Here is a 20,991-nt window from a genome sequence, read left to right as displayed (position 1 = left end):
GTTCACTACACCAGTGGTCAGAAAGACTGCTGTTGTCACAAATCACAAATGATCAATGTTTTTAATCACAGGTGACTTATTTAAGGTTTCAAATGCCGAAATACACATTTGTAGTAGCAGAACAATCCTTTACAACTCATGAAATACACCATGGTTGTCTGTAAAGAGCAAAAATCATATTAAGCATAATCTGACAGCGTGCTTATTCACACACTAGCTATGTTTACATCAAAAAATGCGAATGAACTTTATGCGCAAAACTGGAATATCGCATAAAAGACGTGCGAATAAAGCTGCGTTTCCATCCAACGAGTCAAAGCGAACAAAATCACTCTTTGATCGTCACTTCCTGATTGACTGTCAGTAAATTGATACGCAGTAAATTTGCAATGGAATTTGCTGCAGTAGGAGAAGCTGCGTCAATCTTTTCTTCATCTAATAACTGACTTGCGTCATTTATTAGATGTGTGCGTCATTTATTCATGTAATAAATAAACATGGTGAACAGCTATGCAAAAGCATCAGATCTGGAAAAAAAAAATCAGATTTGAGCACTAAGCCTTGCAGTGTGAACGTAGCCTTAGAAACACACAGCTCTTAACTTACATCCTGAAATACGGTTTGATATGTTCTTTATTTTGTTACAAACAAACAAGCACAGTATTCTGCAATCTTTCAGACAGTTCACCGGTTCATTGGTCTCTAAGACATTTTTATTTCTTCTCGTTTCTTGTAATACTGCAGTTCTGCAATAGGATTAAAAGCAGTGCTGCTTAAACCATTTTCTTTCAACCTTTGGGTGTGCTTGTAATATCTGTTTAGAGATGTCTGTCATCTGCGAGAGCTAGCATTTCTATTAGTGATAAAAACAACACAATTCATATCAAATTTACAAACAGAATCAGCTGATCAAAGGGAAGGATTTGTGTCACACTCTGTGCAAAATTCTCAGCAATCAGAACAAAGTGCATGCTAATAAACCATCGCAGTGTGCGCAGGCCAGCACACTAAACTGGAAACAGCAACACTGTATAGGAAGCTCCATATAGCAACAAGATTTCTCTGCGTTCAATCAAGCAAACGATTAGATGCTTCAGAAGCCAAGCTGGTTGTGCGTTTAATCTCAAACTTAAATGACAGAGAACTCAATGCCGTGTTTGTGGAGGCGTTTGATGAGGGTGGTCTTGACGAATGTTGCTCCTGGAGTGTACACACCGCCACTGTGGAGAAGCAACCAATAACATGCATTCAGGATTTGAATCTGTGTCAGGTTATGCGGTCACACTTTACTATAAGGTTTCATTTGTTCATGTATTTACTAACATGAACTAAGAATGAACGATACTCGTACAGCATTTATTAATCATAGTTCAACAGTCACTGATTCATTATTAAAATCCAAATTCAGGTGTGTTAACATTAGAAAGTAATTAAATTGGCAGAACTCACGTTTGTGGAAGGGAATCTGGTTCATTCAACATAGTAATGGCTGCTTGAACCATAGCGATTGGTGTGGTGACATATCCTGCCTCTAGAAAACAACACCCATAATAAATATTAGAATTAAGAATTGAATCCGCTTTTCATCTTTACTAATATGAACTAATACAGTACCTGGTCCTTTAACCTCAGTACGGATCTTGCCATTGGGTTTGCCCTTGCTGGGGTCATGGCCTTCGTTGTAACCGTCTCCAAAAAAGATTATGTGGAAAGAAGCGTCCTCGATCTGCAGTGCGCATATCACATTTAAATGAAGGAATTGTGATCTTGCAAGATAATACGACAGATAATCTGACCTGTTTTTTAGTAGGACCCTCCGTGGAGAAGAGGCCGAATGAGAAGAACCCTGGATACTGTGGGTTGAAGTATAAATGTGAATAAGATCCCCAAACAACATTGACTTCAAAACAAATGCAGTAATGTTGATTCCACACATCCATATGTTTTACCTTAATGAGGAGTTTTCTTCCACAACTGCACAACACAAGCAACCAGAACATAAATCCAACGATGAGAAATTTAAAAACGTTGGAAATCCCACCAATACCAGCGTATGCCCCGTACTGAACCTGCACACATAAAATAAAAAACAATATGTATGGCAATCAAGTTAATATTGCAGTAATCTTAATCATAGTGTTCAATTAAAGTAGATGCCACATTTAGAAAAGATTACTGACTAAGTCTTAAAGGAATAGTTCACCCAAATGTGAAAATTACCCTATAATTTAATCATCCTCAAGGCATCCTCAGCATATACACTGACAAAATTGGATTCACTGCATTTTTTAGGGTAACTGGTTGCAATTTATTTATTTGCTGAATTTAAACAAACTAATTAAGTTGAACATTACTCAATTTAATTTGTTGAAATTCAGCCCATATAAAATGTTTGCAATATATTTGCAAAATTCATTTTTTAAATTTTGCGTAGGACTTAAATTTGATCCTGTCCCTTTCATATTGTAGAACTGTGTTAAGTGTTAAAACTCAACCATCCGCTGTAAAACTAACCTTTAACACAACCCTTATAAAGCGGATCAACGTGTTTTGCAACAAAAATATTTCAAAATGTTAAATTATAAACTTCAAGAGGCTACTTCTGTGCATATTAGACAACTTCTTGGCTGATCGTTGACTACATATGAGGCATGTTTGTTTACCACAGAAGACAACAACGAATAAGAAAACTTGTTGCCTGGGTGTTACTGCATACAGTAAATATAAATGTTATAATATTTATTACTCTTTCTCTTCCACCACGAATGCATCCTGAAGGTCCCGTGATGTGCATTTTTTATTTGATGTTTGCCGTAATCTCAATTTTAAAAAAAAAACGTAGAGATGATGGGACACAGAGTAGCCCCTCCCCTTCAAACAAATCAGCCAATAGCGTTTTGTTTCATCACAGCTCTGCCAGTGAGAGTGGTTGAGCTCAAGCGCATCAAATGAAAAGCAAAGGAGAAGTGTCTTGAAGGGGGCGGGGCATGTCAGATACTAAAGAGCACTTGATTGGTCAAGATTTGATGAGAAACTGAAGCATGAGGTGACATAACAAACAACAACAACTTTGATCTATTTAGGCAGAAGTGACAAACTACAAGCTTTACATGTTTGTATCAGTTTTATATATTCTAAATGCCAATTTCGTCATTGTTTTGTACCACACTAGCTTACAGATATCCTAACATACTGATACTAAGACTAAAAAAAAAACGTCATTTTAATTTCACTGGACCTTGAAGTCTTCAGTCATACATGGAGTCAGAGATCAGCTAAGGAGTTATCTCGAACATGTATTTGTCAGTGATTTGAGTTTATCATTTAAAAAGTAGAAATATTTTGCTTCATTAAACATGTGTTAACACCCTGGAGGCGTATGGGTTAGTTTTATGAATGATTTATGCACTTTTGAAAGCTTCAAAAAAAGCAACTTCCCAACACCATTATACAGCATGGAAGAGTCTGGATAAAATTTAAATCTACTCTGTGTTCATCTTTCTTTGTTCCTGACCCCCAAGTACTCACCCCTCATTAACCGTGTGAAGCCATCAGTAAGGACCATCAAAGTGTGGCCAGCGGGGGTGGACTCCACACTCCAGGACAGGTTTGAACACACAGACTGGAGTATGTTTGCTTCCCAGGCCACATGTGGCTCTCACACAGACATTGACAGTTACACTTCCTCTGTTCTGGAATATATCAACACCACCATAGACAGCGTTACAACCCAGAAACAGATCACCACATACCCAAATCAAAAGCCATGGATGAACAAGGAGGTGCGCCTCCTGCTGAAGGCACGCAACACTGCATTCAGATCAGGGGATGCACAGGCCTACAGCACTTCCAGGGCTAATCTGAAGAGGGGCATCAAAAAGGCCAAGCACTGCTACAAGCTAAAGCTAGAGGAGCACTTTTCCAACTCTGATCCTCGGCGCATGTGGCAGGGCATCCAGGCTATCAGCAACTACAAACCCAGCCAGTCCACCCCCACAGCCACCAATGTCTCCTTCCTGAACGAGCTAAATGAGTTTTATGCCCGCTTTGAAAGAGACAATACAGAACCCTACACCAGGAACACTTCCTCAACCGACCACTCACCCATCACACTCACCTCCTCAGAAGTCTACACTGCACTGAGTCGGATCAATGTGCGTAAGGCTGCTGGACCAGACGGTATCCCTGGGCGCGTCCTCAAAGCATGTGCAGAACAGCTCGCTGGGGTATTCACAAATATTTTCAACCTGTCGCTTAACCTAGCAACTGTGCCAACATGCTTTAAAACCACCTCTATTGTGCCAGTGCCCAAACACTCCAGCCCAACATGCCTGAATGACTACCGCCCTGTAGCACTCACACCCATCATCATAAAGTGCTTCGAGTGGTTGGTCCTGGCACATCTGAAAGACTCTCTGCCATCCACACTGGACCCACATCAGTTGGCCTACCGTAGCAACAGGAGCACAGAAGATGCCGTTTCCATAGCGCTGCACTCTGTACTCACTCACCTGGGCAATAAAAACACTTATGCACGAATGCTGTTTGTTGACTTCAGCTCAGCATTCAACACTGTCATACCCTCTAAGTTACTGATCAAACTCAGAGACCTGGATATCAACGCGTCTCTCTGCAACTGGGTTATGGACTTTCTGACTAACAGACCTCAGAATGTTAGATCAGGCCACATCTGCTCAACCACAGTCACACTCAACACTGGTGTACCACAGGGCTGCGTGCTGAGCCCCTTCCTCTACTCCCTTTTTACCATCGACTGTAGGCCTGTGAACAGATCCAACACCATCATCAAATTTGCAGATGACACCACAGTGATTGGTCTAATCAGCAATAATGATGAGACTGCCTACAGGGAGGAGATACAGCATCTGGCCACCTGGTGCACCGACAATAATCTGCTCCTTAACACCAGCAAGACCAAGGAGCTCATTGTGGACTTCAGGAAGGGACGAACAGGCTTACATGATCCCATCCACATTAATGGGATGGCCGTTGAGCCTGTCTCATCCTTCAAGTTCCTGGGGACCCACATCTCTAAGGACCTTTCCTGGACCACCAACACCTCCAGCCTGGTCAAGAAGGCTCACCAGCGCCTATTCTTCTTGAGGCAACTAAAGAAAAACCAGCTTTCATCAGCTGTCTTGGTGAACTTCTACCGCTGCACAATAGAAAGCATCCTGACCAACTGCGTCACAGTCTGGTATGGAAGCTGCTCTGTTGCTGAGCGTAAGGCACTGCAGCGGGTGGTGAAAACTGCCCAACGCATCACAGGGACTACACTGCCAGCCATAGAGGACATCCAGAAGAAACACTGTCTGCGCCGAGCAAACAGTATTCTTAAGGACACCTCTCACCCTGCTCACAGACTGTTTTCTCTCCTGCCTTCCGGCAGGCGCTTCAGGCTCCCCCGGACAAAAACCACCAGACTGAGGAACAGCTTTTTCCCCAGAGCTGTCTCCCTTTTGAACTCTGCCCCTCACTGACTCTTTTGCCCCCCAATACACCCCCCACACTCCTCTAACTTATACTCCTCACAATCACTGCACTATTTACCATTTGCACATTTAAAGTTTGCACATATTCATTTCACTACATTGCACTGATTCACTTATCTGAACTGTACACACCCACTGCACATGAACATTTGTAATTGTTTATCTATCTGCCACACATCCTGTACATATATTCATTTATTGTAAATCTGTTCATAGCTAATACAACCTGTATATATTGTTGATAGTACATCCATCTGTAAATATCACCATAGTTTTTCTATAACTGCACTTTCTAACTTATACCTGTATCCTGCACTTGCTGCTATTGTACTGCTGGTTAGACCTAAACTGCATTTCGTTGCCTTGTACTTGTACATGTGTAATGACAATAAAGTTGAATCTAATCTAATCTAATCTAATCTAAAAAACAAAGTCATATACACCGAGGATGCCTTGAGGATGAGTAAAGTATAGGGTCATTTTCATCCTTGAGTGATTTAAAGAGACATCTCTGTTTCTTTAAAGTGACAATACCTGCAAAAATGAAAATTTATTTATCCACAGTCAACAAACCTGTTAAACTATGGAAGACAATGGCAACCATTTTTCAACATTCTTCAAAATATCTTTTTTTTTTTAAATATCGTTTTAATAAATTTTCCTTTTTAAGTACACTATACCTTTATCAATTGCTGCTTTAATGTAGTTGCTGTGAACGCTTCTTAATTTTTTTCCTCAAACCTCATGCGTTTACTTGTTTAACTAGTTTAGTTTCAATCCAGTTTAACGGGTTCAGTGTTGAGTTCAACTTTTATGTTCATACTGTCTGTTTGATCCCTATAAAATAATTTTGAATGGGAATTATGTGTGAAACACAGATAACTAGTGCAACTTCATTATCAGTAGTAGTAATACCAACTTTATTTCAGTTAACAACAGCAATTTGTAATAGTTTTATGACTCACCGGAGTGTCATTGAGTTCTTCATGCAGGTAACGCTGGGTCCTTTTCACCACTGATGGATCTGTGCCAATGAAGGGAATTGCATACTGCTGTACCTCATTACTGTAAAACAGCAAACCCCTGGAGAGAGAGAATTCGAGTTTTGTACATTAATCCTTGCCTTTAGATCATCTACACATCCATTTAAAATGTATACATATACCAGGGTTCCTGCAGGTTTCACCTAGTCAAATTTAAGACCTTTTTAAGACCATTATGAATGAAACTTCAGACTTATACAGGGATAAGCACTAAGGATTTTTTTCTAATGGCCTGGTAGGGCCAGCAGAAAAGATTTTTACTTGCTCTGTTGAAAAAAAATTCATGAGTTTTTCTTAGCCACGTTTTAAATGTGTCAAAACTTCTCACTATACAGTAAAATTTCTTTTAAAATAAAACTGAATGTACAACAGTCTGTAGGTCAGCGTCTCCACCATTTATGTCTATAATACACATAGAACTTTTAAGCAAATGCTTTATTTATTTATTTTAATTTTTAAACAGGAAAAGATTAAAAGATAATCAGCATAAGTGCTGTTTTTTTCTGCAAATTCCTGCCCTGCAGAACATAGAAACATACAGACACACTTAACATCTCATCCATCAACACATGAGAACAATACAAATAATCACCAAACATACAGCATGAAGAGAGACAGGCTACTATCTCAGTGGCTACAGCGATAGTTGACCATCAGATGATGAGCATGGGATTTTTTAAAAAGTCTGAGTGTTGGTATTGTTTTTAGATGTGGGATTTCATTCCAGGCTTTTGTGAATACATAAAAGAAGCATCTCTGTCCTTTTAACTTGATGCACTCTCATTGGCTGAGCTGTGACAAAAATGAAACACTACTGGTTGCTTTTTAAAAAGAGGAGGAGCTACTCTTTGTCCCGCCTTGTCTTGGTGTTTCAGTTGAAAATACACCATACATCAAACAAAAATGCACATTTTCAAAGCACTTCACGGGACCTTTAATTGAATTGGGTAAAGAGAGGCTAAAAATGTTATGAAAAGCTGCAACTTTGGTGCAAAACCCTGTACTGTACATATGATACAAAGTCTGTTTGCTGTTGCTTTACATACCTCCGTTTGATTTTTGGCCCGACCACAGGAAGAGGCTTGTGACCAAACTTCTTCCTGAGGCTTTTCAACTTGCCCTTGTCGGCTAAACCATAGATGGCAGACTGCCAGGTACCATCATTAAGGCAGCCTCCCTGTGGACACATGATGTGGATCAGCTGAGATTTACTCTTAAAGGCTTTTAAAAAAAAACACTGATTTTCAAGTGTTCAGATCTTTAATTCTTGTGGATTTAATTTTAGGTTTAAAACATGAAAACACCAACCTCTGGGCCTGAGCCTAGAGTCAGAAAGCTGTCAACTGCTGTCAGTGTCCCTGGAAATAAAATAAACAGCATTCATATTATTTTAAACATGTTATTTAGACGTCAGATTAATATATCTATAATAAATGCTTTTGATGAGTCTTCTGTTGCTCATGTAATCATAAAAAATCAGCAAAAACTCTTTTCCACCACACTGATTGTTTAATAACTAAACATTGAACACTTCTGAGCACCAAATCAGAACAATTTCTGAAGGATCATGTGACACTGAAGACTGAGGTACTATCACAGAAAGAAGTTACATTTACAAATATTGTTTTAATAGATCACAATATTATGGTTTAAACTGTATTTTTAGCAAATAAATTCTGCCTTGGAGATATCAAGAGAACTTTTTAAAAAGCAAAATAACCCTTAATTGATCCAAACATTTGACCACCAGTGTCGTTTGCTACTGATTAAAAATAATATAATATAATATAATATAATATAATATAATATAATATAATATAATATATATATGGGCTACGCGGTGGCGCAGTAGGTAATGCTGTCGCCTCACAGAAAAAAAGGTCGCTGGTTTGAGCCTCGGCTGGGCCAGTTGGTATGTCTGTGTGGAGTTTGCATGTTCTCCCTGGTTTGCGTGGGTTTCCTCCGGGTGCTCCAGTTTCCCCCACAAGTCAAAAGAAATACAGGTTAATTGGGTAAGCTAAAATTGTCCGTAGTGTATGTGTATGAATGAGAGTGTATAAGTGTTTCCCAGTGATGGGTTGCAGCTGGAAGGGCAACCGCTGCGTAAAACATGTGCTGGATAAGTTGCCGGTTAATTCCGTTGTGGCGACACAAGATTAATAAAGGGAGCAAGCCGGAAAAAAAATGAATGAATGAATGAATAATATATTTGCCAAAAATACCTTTAAACTGGTCGCGGGTGTAAATGATACCCATGTCTGCAGGAATGGAGTCGAAACCACAGCTTCCCACAATGTAGACCCCCTTTTCAGCAGCCTGGTCATGGTAGTTTAGCTGCATCCCCTCCAGAAACTAAAACCAATATGATGTTCCAGTCAGCAAAACAGAGGCCATTTTTATGATACACATTGCCAATTGAGATATTTTATTGCGTGTAGACAAATAAATATGACCCTAAAACAACTAGTATGTGTCAGTTATTGCATTGAAACAGCCATTAAAATGAGTAGTTCAAAATAACTGGTTCATTTAGAAATTAAGGAAGTGTTTGTGAATGCGTCATTGAGTCCTTGACAAATAGTTAAATTTGTGCTTATCGAACGATTACATGCTGCTAATATTTATAAAGACGGTGCTCGAGCTTGAGTGATATATTTTTTAACTTACAATTATTATTTACAATTGATTACTGTACACTGTCCCTGCCAAATAAATAAAAATGAACAGTAAAAAAAAATTTGCCACATTTATACAAAGAATATTGCTGCACCTGAAAAAAAAAAAAAAAAAAAAAAAAAATCGTATATTTCATGCTTGTCATGTTTCTCTCAGGCATACATACACTACATTATTGAAATAAATGAGTAGCAAATGTATGATTATATTTTATGTTAAATAAATAAATACATAAATAAATAAAATAGCAGGGTTCATACACATTTTTACTATTAAAATTTCAGGACTTTTCCAAAACTTTGAGGTAATTATTCATGACCTATGTTTTATGTAATGTCTATGTACATGTGGTAAACAAGAAACAAAATGTATGTGAAAATTTATTACAGCATATTTATTACAACAAATATGTGACAATCTGAGTAGTTTCTATTTAGTTTGACATCTTTTAGAAAGTATCTTGCTGTCCGTGAAAATATTTTAGAAATGTTGGCTTGTGTTATAAATGATATTATTGTATTATAAATGAACCTTTTTGGTGCCCACAGTATCTTACCTCTGTAATTATAAGAGATTATTTCTGGACTTGACACATTTAAAATGTTTCTGTAATTACGGTGAAAGCAAGTGAAAAAGAGGCGAAGCTAAAACTGCGAGTTGTAAAGAGACAGCCAGCGCAATTGTATTTAAAATTTACCCAATATTATCATCTCAAATATATTCAAGTACACAGATATTTGTTAAACAAATTTTCCAAAATATTTTAGGTTTATTTGTTTTTCCAAAACTTTTCCATGCCTGAAAAAATTCCTTGTCAATATTCCATGACTTTTCTAGGACAGAATAAACCCTGAAGTAAGAACAGGAAAATTACCTGTGGTTCTCCAGAGATATCAAGGCAATGAGCTCCATTCTCCACACAAGACTTCACAACAGGTTCACCGAAAAATCTATACTGTAAAAATAAAAATAAATCTCAGGAAACAAATTTAATAATAACAACTTTTTCCATATAAGGCTGATTTCTGAAGGATTATGTGACTCTGAAGATTGAAGTAATGATGCTGAAAATTCACAACAAAAGGAATTAAGTAACATGTCAAAATAAATTATAGCTGAGAAAAATATTTTCTAAATAATAAAGATGTTTTTAAATATATTTATATTTTTCTGTATGTTTCATTAAAGAAGTGCAGCTTTGGTAAGCATGACTTACTACAGACTTACGGACACCAAACTTCTGAATAACAGTGTACATATTATTACACAATATGTACAACATTGTGTAAAAAAACCTGAATAAACAATATACGATATAAAAATATATTTATTTTTTCAAAACTGAAGGTGATCTTAAAAACAACGTCATGCATAAGGCTCAAAGTACAAACTTCATTATCTTGTTTTAGGAGAGCAGAATTGCACCACCACACATAATCACACACACTTATCAGCCTGATGTAGCAAGCTTTGCAAACATCATGGTGCTATATTACAATAAATAAATGTATCATTAGCCTGATGCTTTATGACAAATCAACTATATAAAAAAGCTGCCCCCCCCCCCCCCCACACACACACACACATACACTAGTAAGTGATTGATGATGGTACTTACAGGCCCAACACAGCTGAGCACAATGACAGCCTGTTTGCACATGGCAGCCAGTGACTCCTGATCACTGACATCTGCAACTATAATATCCACCTCAGTCTTCAGCTCTGGCTTACCTGAGGACAAACATTTCAGACATCACACTGATAAGAATATACTGCACATTCAGTGTAATTATGCAAACAATACTGGGTTGTGTTCAAGGTCCCAATGGTCATGGCTATGATGAATGCACTGAAAAAATAATTATCATCAATAATTCAGTTCAATACACAAAGGTAAAGGATCTTATACAGTAAGGAATCCTAAATAGTATTAGAGGATGGGTGTGGGAATAAATAAAATAAATAAATAAATAAATAAATAAATAAATAAATAAATAAATACATAAATACATAAATACATAAATACATAAATAAATAAATATAATTGACCCTTCAGTGAAATTTGAATTAGTTTTCAAATATTTTCAAAGTGTTGTTCAACAGATTTTTTCCAACACATTTTTAAGCATAATATTTTTAATAACTAATTTCTAATAAGGCGGAGGGGTGGCGCAGTGGGTAGCACTGTTGCCTCACAGCAGGTCGCTGGTTCGAGCCCTGGCTGGGTCAGTCGGCATTTCTGTGTGGAGTTTACATGTTCTTCCCGTGTTCGCGTGGGTTTCCTCATAGTGCTCCGGTTTGCCCATAGTGTATGTGTGTAAATGAGAGTGTATGGGTGTTTCCCAGTGATGGGTTGCAGCTGGAGAGGCATCCGCTGCATAAAACATATGCTGGATAAGTTGGTGGTTCATTCCGCTGTGGTGACCCTAGATTATTAAAGGGACTAAGCCAAAAAGAAAATGATTTAATGAATAATTTCTAATGACGTATATAATATTTTACTAATTATTTTGCAAGATGTTCTGCTTAAAGTACAATTAATTTGGTTAACTATTTAATTAGGTAGTTATGGCCAACAGTAACCAACTGGAAAAAAAATATTCTAGCCAAACAAAAAATACAACTTTCTCAAGAAGAAAAAATATTAAAGGAAATACTGTGAAAAATCTTTTTCTTGTTAAACGTCACTTGAAAATTGTGGAATTTGTTTCTGATAATGCCAAATAAACAATATTTTATGTTTTTATTCTGGTGCTTTGACTGGTTTAAGCCTGTGATGGACATATACAAACGACAATAATTGTTGTTACTTTTCTTATGAGCTATTCACTGACTCATTCGTGCAAATGATTCATTCAAAATGGCCGATTCCTTTTTGGCAAACAAATGCAACTGTAAAATCGTGGATTGATCACTTGATTTGTTAAAAAAAATAAAAAAAAAAATTAAAAAAATAAAAAATCACAATTTTCCAACCAAGATGGACAAATGTTTTGATCTGCAGTGTAAAATAAGACTCTTGTTTGCTTGATATTTCTGAATTATATTTATTTTATAAAAAATAAGATAAATAAAACTATTCAAAAACATTTTTGTTGTTTATTTTTATTGAATTATGATATCATTATTACTAGGTATGCAACGATTATAGATTTTGGTAGTACGATTATAGTCTGAGAAATAATCCCGGTTTTACCGATATCAGGATTATTATGCCTTCATTAATTTCAAAACACTACTAGTTTAGAAAAAAATAAAAAATAAAATAAAATAAAATAAAATAAAAAAAAAATCACATGAAAAATCCTTAAATTTTAAAGTGTTATTTAATGCTGCTTAGTAACCAATGAACAAAGCACAAAATAATATTACAAACAAACAATAGTCCATTTCTCTTTGGACTTAAAAATAAGTGAAAAAAAAGGTTTTTGGCTTTTAAACATAATTAATAATTTCACAAAGAAAATAAATGAATAAATAAATAAAAATAAAATATTGCATATAATTAAATAATAAAAATGTATTTGTCTAATGTAAATCTAAGCTAAGTATTTCCATTTTAAAGAACAAATAGTCAAAGGCTGCTGAACCTCTGTCTGAAAAGCACTTTTGATCAACTATATTACAAAATTGTTTAGTATCTTCATATTTCATATTTTTCCCTTTGGAGTAGAAATGTATATATTCCATACAAAGAATGAAGCTGATCGGTCAGTTCTTGTCATGTAACTCACACCTTGGTATTGGTCATTGTATTCTTTCAACTGGGTGGACCTGGAAAGTGTCACTTTCAATATGCATGTGCAAGCCATGCGCCTCCATTGGAAATAACATACTTGTGCTTGCAAAATGAACGGCCCTTAGTTAATAGTAGAAAAAAATATTATAGGAAATACTGTGAAAAATTCCTTGCTCTTAAACATTATTTGTGAAATGTTTGAAAAATAAATAATATATTTTGCATTTCTCACTCAGTGGCTGGTCTGCTCTGCCAATAATTCTCAGTGAAAACTAAATATAAACTCAGAGCGAATGTTCTGTTTGAAAAGATCCATTCAAAGCTAGATGATTAAAGGCATGGAAAATGTCAGTGGAATATATTTTTCCATCAGCTGTCCAGGATTAATTAAACCATCCCTGAAGGCCACCATGACACAAGAGCCCACTGTCTATAACAATGCTTACAGTATATTATCTAAGTGAAACAATGCAATGTACAAATTTGTTACAGCAAAAGTATCAACTCCAAGATTAAGGATGATTTTGGTTCAGTTGAAGATCGCACTGAAGGTCGAGTTCAGTCCAGTATAGATGAGTCAGTGCAACCTTTCTAACATATTCAGATCTTTGCCAAGTTTGCCACTCCTACAGTTTACAATGCTTCCTCTTGTACTTATGATAAAAAGTTTAGATGCAGAATATGATTCAATAAGAGCTGAATCTTTTACATCTTACAAGATAAAAATAAAAATCTCCAAACTTTGGTTGTGTAATTTAAATATATATTTATTTTTACAGTTTTTAATGTTTTTTTTCAGTAATTGTATTAAAAAAAATAACTGTATGTGCTTTTTATTACATTTTCCTACTTTTAGCTTTTATTTATTTTCATCTTTGTGTTTTTATTTTATTTAGTTGCCATAATGCTAAAAATCCATGATATAATATTAACCTTGTCAAAGTAAATCTATTAAAATCTTTTTGTACATGATTTACAAATATTATTTATATTTTTATTTAAATAAAATAACAATTTCAGCTTTACTTCATCTTTACTTTAAATTGTTTTATTTTTATGTATAATAACCCTGTCATAAAGTCATTAGTTTGAATAAACGCAAAGTGATAAGAAAATTCATATGAACTCAACAATAAAGTCAACAATTCTTATAGCCTACAGCTTTTTTCTCCTTGTGTAGCATTAACTGGACTGCAAAAACACTACTGCATCCTAAGTCGTGGTTAAAATATCTTTGTTCCTAGACAAGAAATGTTAAAGTTATCATTTTTCAGACCTGACAGAAAGTCAGTCAGTGCAACCCTTCAACACTCACATCTTTGCCAAGTTTGCCACTCCTACAGTTTACAATGTTTCCTCTTGTACTTCAGATAAAAGGATAACTAAACTTAGATGTTGAATATGATACAGTAACGTTAGTATACACGTTCAATCTTTGACTCTTTAGATTGCAAAAATACTATTGTTGGGTTCTGTCCCCTTTAAGAGAAAACAATGCGGGAGATCGAATTGGACTCTGGGATAAAAAAAAAAACATACTACGCCAAAACAATCTGAATTTGAATTGTATTAATTTGAATTATTGACAACTGTAATTCAATAAATCACAATTTTTATTTGCTGTTAAAAAAAATTAATTTGAATTTGTTAATTAGCATTTGAATTTCTTAAATTGAATATGAATTTTATAACTTGAATATTGAACATCTGAAATTTAAGAAAGCTGAATTTTTCAAGGCTGAATTTTTATATATGTATTTTCAAACTTCTGATTTGTTGTGTTTTGAATTCCTAGACTGCAGATCTCGTTTGTAAAAATACAGTTTCAAATTTTCAAGATGAAGAAACTCAGAACGTCAAGTTCAATATCCTAAAATTCAAAACCAGAAATTCAGGTTCAGCAGAAAGTAGGTCAGGGGTCATCAAAAGGGAAGAATAGAAGATTTTTTTTTTACGGCATATAAAAATTCTGATTTATTAAATTATAATCGTAAATAATTCAAATGAACACAGTTCAAATTCAGATTGTTTTGGCATATTTTTAGCTCTATACTAAACAAGCAAAAAAAAGTACACAATGCTCAGCGAGTGACTCATGTTGTTTTGCGCAGATAACCTGTAAAACTGATCTAAAACTTATATTTTCCTGTTCCCAGTGTGGTAAGAAAGTTTAATCTTCATTTTTGGATCACTGTTGTGAAGTTTGAATCGTCTGTTTGAGATCGCTAAATGAAGTTAGCGCCTAAACGCCTAATGGGATTATTTGCAGATTAATGAATTAGGTAATCATTCTAGAAGCTTATATGCTCTGAATATATGGTTTAATTATTACACTGAATGTTGATAGGCTGGAATGTATCAGCTATCAAAGTGAAACAGCTTTGATTAATTAGTACTATTTTTATTTGTTTCTTTTCTATGTTTGCAGTTTGACCACACATACACCAGACAATTATAAACAACTATAAATAACAACAATGATGGTTTAATACAACAAGCTAATTTCTACATCTGGGAATAAAAGAAAAAAACAAACTCCGTGTTAATGTTATTTTTATTGGTAACAACTATGCTAGACAATGGTATTTACTATGATTTAACAGATATGATAAAAACAGTAAATGGACATTTCATTTGGTTGAATTGGTTAAAAAAATAACATAACAAATACTTTTACATTACATAAACAGCAAACATGTCACACATTTAGTTACTTGTATATAACGTTATATTTTTAAAGTGGCCTACTATATTACTTTATTACTAACATATATTCCTAATAATACTGCAAATGAGTCAGTTTACTATATTACTACCACAGACTGTAAAAAACACGCAAATAAACTCATCCAAAAGTTTACTACCACTTAAAAAAAATACTATGCTATGCTATAATTGTTCATAGGCTGCGTCCGAAATCGCAAACTTCCATACTATATAGTACGCTAAAATCAGTATGCGAGCTGAGTAGTATGTCCGAATTCATAGAATTCGAAAAACAGTATGCGAGAAGTATCCGGATGACCTACTACTTCCGGTGAGATTCTGTAATATCCACATGATGGACACTTTGCTATCCCATGAGTCAACGGGGGACAACCTCTAGACCAGTGTTTCCCAACCCTGTTCCTGGAGGCACACCAACAGTACATATTTTGGATGTCTCCCTTTTCTGAACCATTTACTTCAGGTTTTGGAGTCTCTTCTGATGTTATGATAAGTTGATTCAGGTGTGTTTGATTAGGGAGAGGTTGAAAATGTGTACTCTTGGTGTGCCTTCAGGAACAGGGTTGGGAAACACTGCTCTAGACGTTGCATTCGAAAAATGGCGGAATACGGACATGCGGCTGTTTTTAAGTGTAAGTACCTTAGAAAAAAACGTAGTTCATTGTGGTTAAATTGCACTTGCTTCGGGAGTTGGTGGTAAAAAGTTCTTTAATCAGTTACCATTACCGAGCATATATGCTAACGAAAGATCATGCTAACGTTATTTCCATATTCTAATATTAGCTTATTACTGCTTTTTTAACAAAGATATTCATTAGTATTTATTAAGCAGAATAGAGACTTTATAGGATTTATAAAGTATAGGATTTCTAAAGTATCAATATTATATCAAACCTTGATAGAATTTAAAATGACTTTCTCCTATATAACTAGTGTTTATATTTAAGCATTTTGTTGTCTAAATAGCAAGTGTGCTTCAACGTTCAACGTTTCAATGCAGCATTAATAGATTGATCATAACGATAAACCTAATGATTACAGTTTTGATATTATAGGGACTGATGAACACACCCGGCTTCTTATCCAGTGGAGAGAGGCGAATGAAGCCCACTTCACTGGAAAGAGGAACGCTGCCATCAAAGGTTGAGTAAGTAAACGTTAATTAAAATTTGCTTTTATTATTTTTATTAAAAGTGCTTAAAGAAATGTCCGTGCATTTGCTGTGATAGAGCTTTTGTGACAGCCCAGAAGTTGGAGGGGAAGATCTCTGCCCCTCAAGTTAAAAAAAGATTTTTTTAATGATTCGATCATGTTAATGTGTTTCCATTTTCTAGTAATTTAGGAATGTAATTAATATAATTAACTGACATATTAATTAGCTTTTACATTTTTTGTAGGATCTTAAATGTCCACAGACAGGTGTGAGCACAGAGGATAGTGAGGTTACAGCAGCATCATGGAAGTGTTACTGTAATAGATGAGGCAATAGAGGGCAGACCCTCCATCACACTGCCCACCCTTATTGCCTCATCGGGGCCTGCTGTTGTTGTAACCTCACGATCCTCTGTGAGGCAGACAGGTGAGAGTGTAGGGGATGAAGAGAAAAGATATAGAGGAGTTGATACGCGAGATGGAGGAGAGGGAAGCAGAGAGGGAAATGGAAGCAGTGGAAAGGGAGAAGATGCGGTGGAGAGAGCTGATGGAAAGAGAGGAGAGAAAGAGAGAGACAGGAACAAGAAGAGAGACGAGAGGCCAGGGAAAGAGAAGAAAGAAGAGACAGAGAGAGGAAAGAAGAGACAGAGGATCAAGGGAGAGGGAGGAGAGATTTTTTTAAAGTTGTTAGAAAATAAAGAATATTACTAATTCATATTCTTTCTATTTAATAATAATACATTTTATTAATATAGCACCTTTCCAGAGCTCAAGGACACTACAAAGAATGTAACAAAAAGAGATAGTACAAGCAGACATAAGTAGAGACAGCATTAGGTACACAAACATACAAGAAGTCAAATATAACAAACTGGAAATACAAAACAAGACCTAAGAGACAAATAAGCAGAGGGCAGGTGGATCAAATAAAGTGGTCAGTTTGTCAGATCAGAAGTGAAGTATTCAGAAAATAAGTGAGTTTTCAGTAAAGATTTGAGTTCTGAGATATTATAAACAGAACGGAGTGAGCGTGGTAGGGAGTTCCAGAGTTTGGGTGCAATAACAGTAAATGATCTGCCGTCCATTAAAGAGACAGCCTTACTGAGGGACAGCAAGAAGGCCAGAGGAACATAATAGGCGAGTGAGGTGTAGGGGACAAGCATGCTGCAGAGATAAGAGGGAGCTAGGTCATTTAAGGATCTAAATGCGAGGAGGAGAATTTTGAATTTTATGCGGTATGCAACTGGGAGCCAATGGAGGTTGTGCAAGATTGGGGTTATATGAGCAGAACGTTTGGTATGAGAGAGTATTCTAACCGCAGAGTTTTGAATATATTGTAATCTGGAGATGAGGCTGGCAGGGAGACCAATGAAGAGGGCATTACAGTAGTCAATGCGTGAAGAGACAAATACATGGACGACAGTCTCAGCATCCTTGCAACTGATGAAGGGAGGTATGTATGTATGTATGTATGTATGTATATGTAAATGTATGTATAAATATATATATATATATATATATATATATATATATATATATATATATATATATATATATATATATATATATATATATATACACACACACACACACACACACACACACACACACGTGTATACACTACTTTCACATTACTTTACATAAACAGTAAACATGTCACACATTTTGTTACTTGTATATAACGTCATATTTTTAAAGTAGCCTACTATATTACTTTATATTCCTAATTATACTGCAAATGAGTAGTTTTACTATATTACTACCACAGACTGTAAAAACCATGCAAATAAACTCATTCAAAAGTTTACTACTACTTTACAATTACTTTAAAAATACTATGCTATGCTATAATTGTTTATAGACTACAGTATTCATCATATATATATATATATATATATATATATATATATATATATATATATATATATATATATATATATATATAAAATGTCAGCTGGTTGTCATGGTTTTGTTTTTGAGGTACAAGCTAACAGTGTTTGGAAAAAAGTAAAACTCTTTTACATTCAGTCTTAAAAACTTTTTTTTTTACATTATTTTCTATAAAACACAACAAAATTAATATTAAGTAACAAACAAGTTGCATAATATAAAAGTTAGTTAACTTACTCATATATTTTAGGTAAGTTAATATATCACTTTATTCACTTCACTGCAAATAAACTCTGCAAAGTCGACTTTAGATTCGCTCACTTATTTAAAATGTACACAAATTGCAGTTGTTTTATTTACTCACTGAGATTTGCAGCGGCTTGCTCGATAACTTTCTCCAGTTTGCTTTTGCTCCTGCCCGCGACGGCCCACTTCAAACTCCCCTTGGGACCCTCGGACGCGCAGCGGGACACTTCCTCCACCACGAACTGTCCGGTAAAGCCCGAAGCGCCGAAGATGATAATGTGGTAGGGTCTGCCGGGTGAGGTGCTGAACGCCGTCATGGCTTTAGGGCTGTGGAGCTGCAGAAAGTACTGACTGGAGGAGACAGACTGACTGCGAACGTGCGTGAGAAACACCTGACAGTTCAACAACTGCAGAGATTCTTCCGTTAACGCCTTACAAATGTTCACTCAAGATGATCATCGGTGCGCAGCTCTGTATGCGCAGCCTCTGTTTTGATAAGCAAAAAAAGAGATATAGATGCCCTGTGGAAAGATTTGATTAATACATATGCCCATGTTTAGAAATTGTTGTAATCACAAAAAAAGTATTTATATTTTGAGTGAAAACACGTTGCATTGGCCGAATACGAAATGCGTCGATTATACGCATGTGATACAGCTAGAAAATGTACCTGCCCTTCCATTCTGATTGGTCTACACAGTTTGTGGGCGCAAGGTGTTTTGGGATGAGAAGAGTCAGCATTACTGTATATTTGTTTTGTTATGTAATGTGTTCACATTGATTTTATTATTTCTATTTTCAACTGTTTAAATAGTAGCTACAGTACAAATGTTTCAAGTTGAAGTCCATGAATGGAGTATTTAAATATAACTAATATAACATTCATATTTAATTATATTATTATATCTATCATGTATATTTAATTAAAATGGCCAATTAAACTGGTTTTATTAGGCATGGGTTTGCATAAAATGCAATTTTTTGACAAATAAAGCACTGAAAACATTTGATTTTAAATATTTTTAAAATATATATATTAATATTTGGTTATTTCAGAAAATGATAATTGGTCAGATTAACAAAAGTTTTTATGGATTAAAAATCATGGTTATATATATATATATATATATATATATATATATATATATATATATATATATATATATATATATATATATATATATATATATATATATATATATACACACACACATACACACACACACACATATACATATATACATATTTTTTAGACATCATCTAAATAAATGTACAGGCATTTCAGTCCCAGCAATAAGATTTATTCACCAGGTCCAAGACATCTCATTACATTTACCTTTAAAATGTTCTCCCGAGACAATAACTAAACAGACCTGAACCATACAATTAGGAAATACAGCAATCATTACATGATATACATATACAAAAGTCAAAATCAAGGAAAAACAAACACAAATAATCTCTGCACAGACAGTAAAAGAGTGCATGCACCACACTAAATTCTAGGCTTATGCTAGTTTTGTTGAATAAAATCAGCAAACATGTAAATGAAATATGACAAGATGGATATGCCAGAAATGGGCATGGGACGATAACCGTTTTCAAGGTATAGCGTGGTTTGGAAAAGTCAAGGTTTTAAAACCATCAAAAATTTCTGTAATACCTAAGGTATGTGTAAGATTTTTAATTGACTGTTTTGTTTTGTTTTGTTTTCAGTACAACACTATCTCCGGCACAAAAGATCCAAAGATGCCATTTTAAATTGTAAAGAAATCTGTGTTTTTGAAACAAATGAAGACAGCAGAAGTTAATGATTCATTCTCAGTATTTAGCCTGACATGTTCACTGCTCCAAAATATTTTCCATCTTTCAAAAAATAAAATATATTGTTTTCAGAGGGTACATTTTTGTTGTTTTTTACCCAGACATTTAAATAGAATATATTTTAGAACAGTAACCACAATACCGTGAAACCGGAATATTTTTATCCAAGGTTATCATACCG

At 35.1% G+C, this 20,991-nt stretch overlaps 1 protein-coding gene across 1 annotated transcript; it reads right to left on the bottom strand.

The window, feature by feature from the left end:
- Positions 1–615: 615 nt before the first annotated feature.
- sccpdha.1 (saccharopine dehydrogenase a, tandem duplicate 1) lies at positions 616–19,399 on the bottom strand. The gene is made up of 12 exons (XM_056476492.1): positions 19,105–19,399; positions 10,851–10,963; positions 10,107–10,187; positions 8,779–8,908; positions 7,865–7,914; positions 7,603–7,733; positions 6,479–6,596; positions 1,950–2,069; positions 1,797–1,853; positions 1,615–1,726; positions 1,450–1,531; positions 616–1,220 (listed from the first exon to the last, which is right to left on the bottom strand). Exons 1-12 carry the CDS (start codon positions 19,301–19,303, stop codon positions 1,130–1,132), a joined length of 1,284 nt encoding a protein of 427 aa, XP_056332467.1. The 5' UTR covers positions 19,304–19,399; the 3' UTR covers positions 616–1,129.
- Between the last annotated feature and the right edge of the window lie 1,592 nt (positions 19,400–20,991).

The sequence above is a fragment of the Danio aesculapii genome, chromosome 17 (assembly GCF_903798145.1).
Source record: "Danio aesculapii chromosome 17, fDanAes4.1, whole genome shotgun sequence".
Classification (NCBI taxonomy): Eukaryota; Metazoa; Chordata; class Actinopteri; order Cypriniformes; family Danionidae; genus Danio; species Danio aesculapii.
The sequence above is the reverse complement of the archived record's forward strand: the minus strand, read 5'-3'. Positions and strand labels throughout refer to the sequence as shown.

What these genes read in the sequence shown, in the direction of transcription:
- sccpdha.1 (XM_056476492.1), bottom strand. Translation starts at nt 19,303, where the DNA reads ATGACGGCGTTCAGCACCTCACCCGGCAGACCCTACCACATTATCATC. An exon ending in GGGCCAAAAATCAAACGGAG is followed by an intron (nt 6,597 to 7,602) that starts GTATGTAAAGCA and finishes CTCTCTCTCCAG; the next exon opens with GGGTTTGCTGTTTTACAGTA. An exon ending in TACTGAGGTTAAAGGACCAG is followed by an intron (nt 1,532 to 1,614) that starts GTACTGTATTAG and finishes GTTGTTTTCTAG; the next exon opens with AGGCAGGATATGTCACCACA.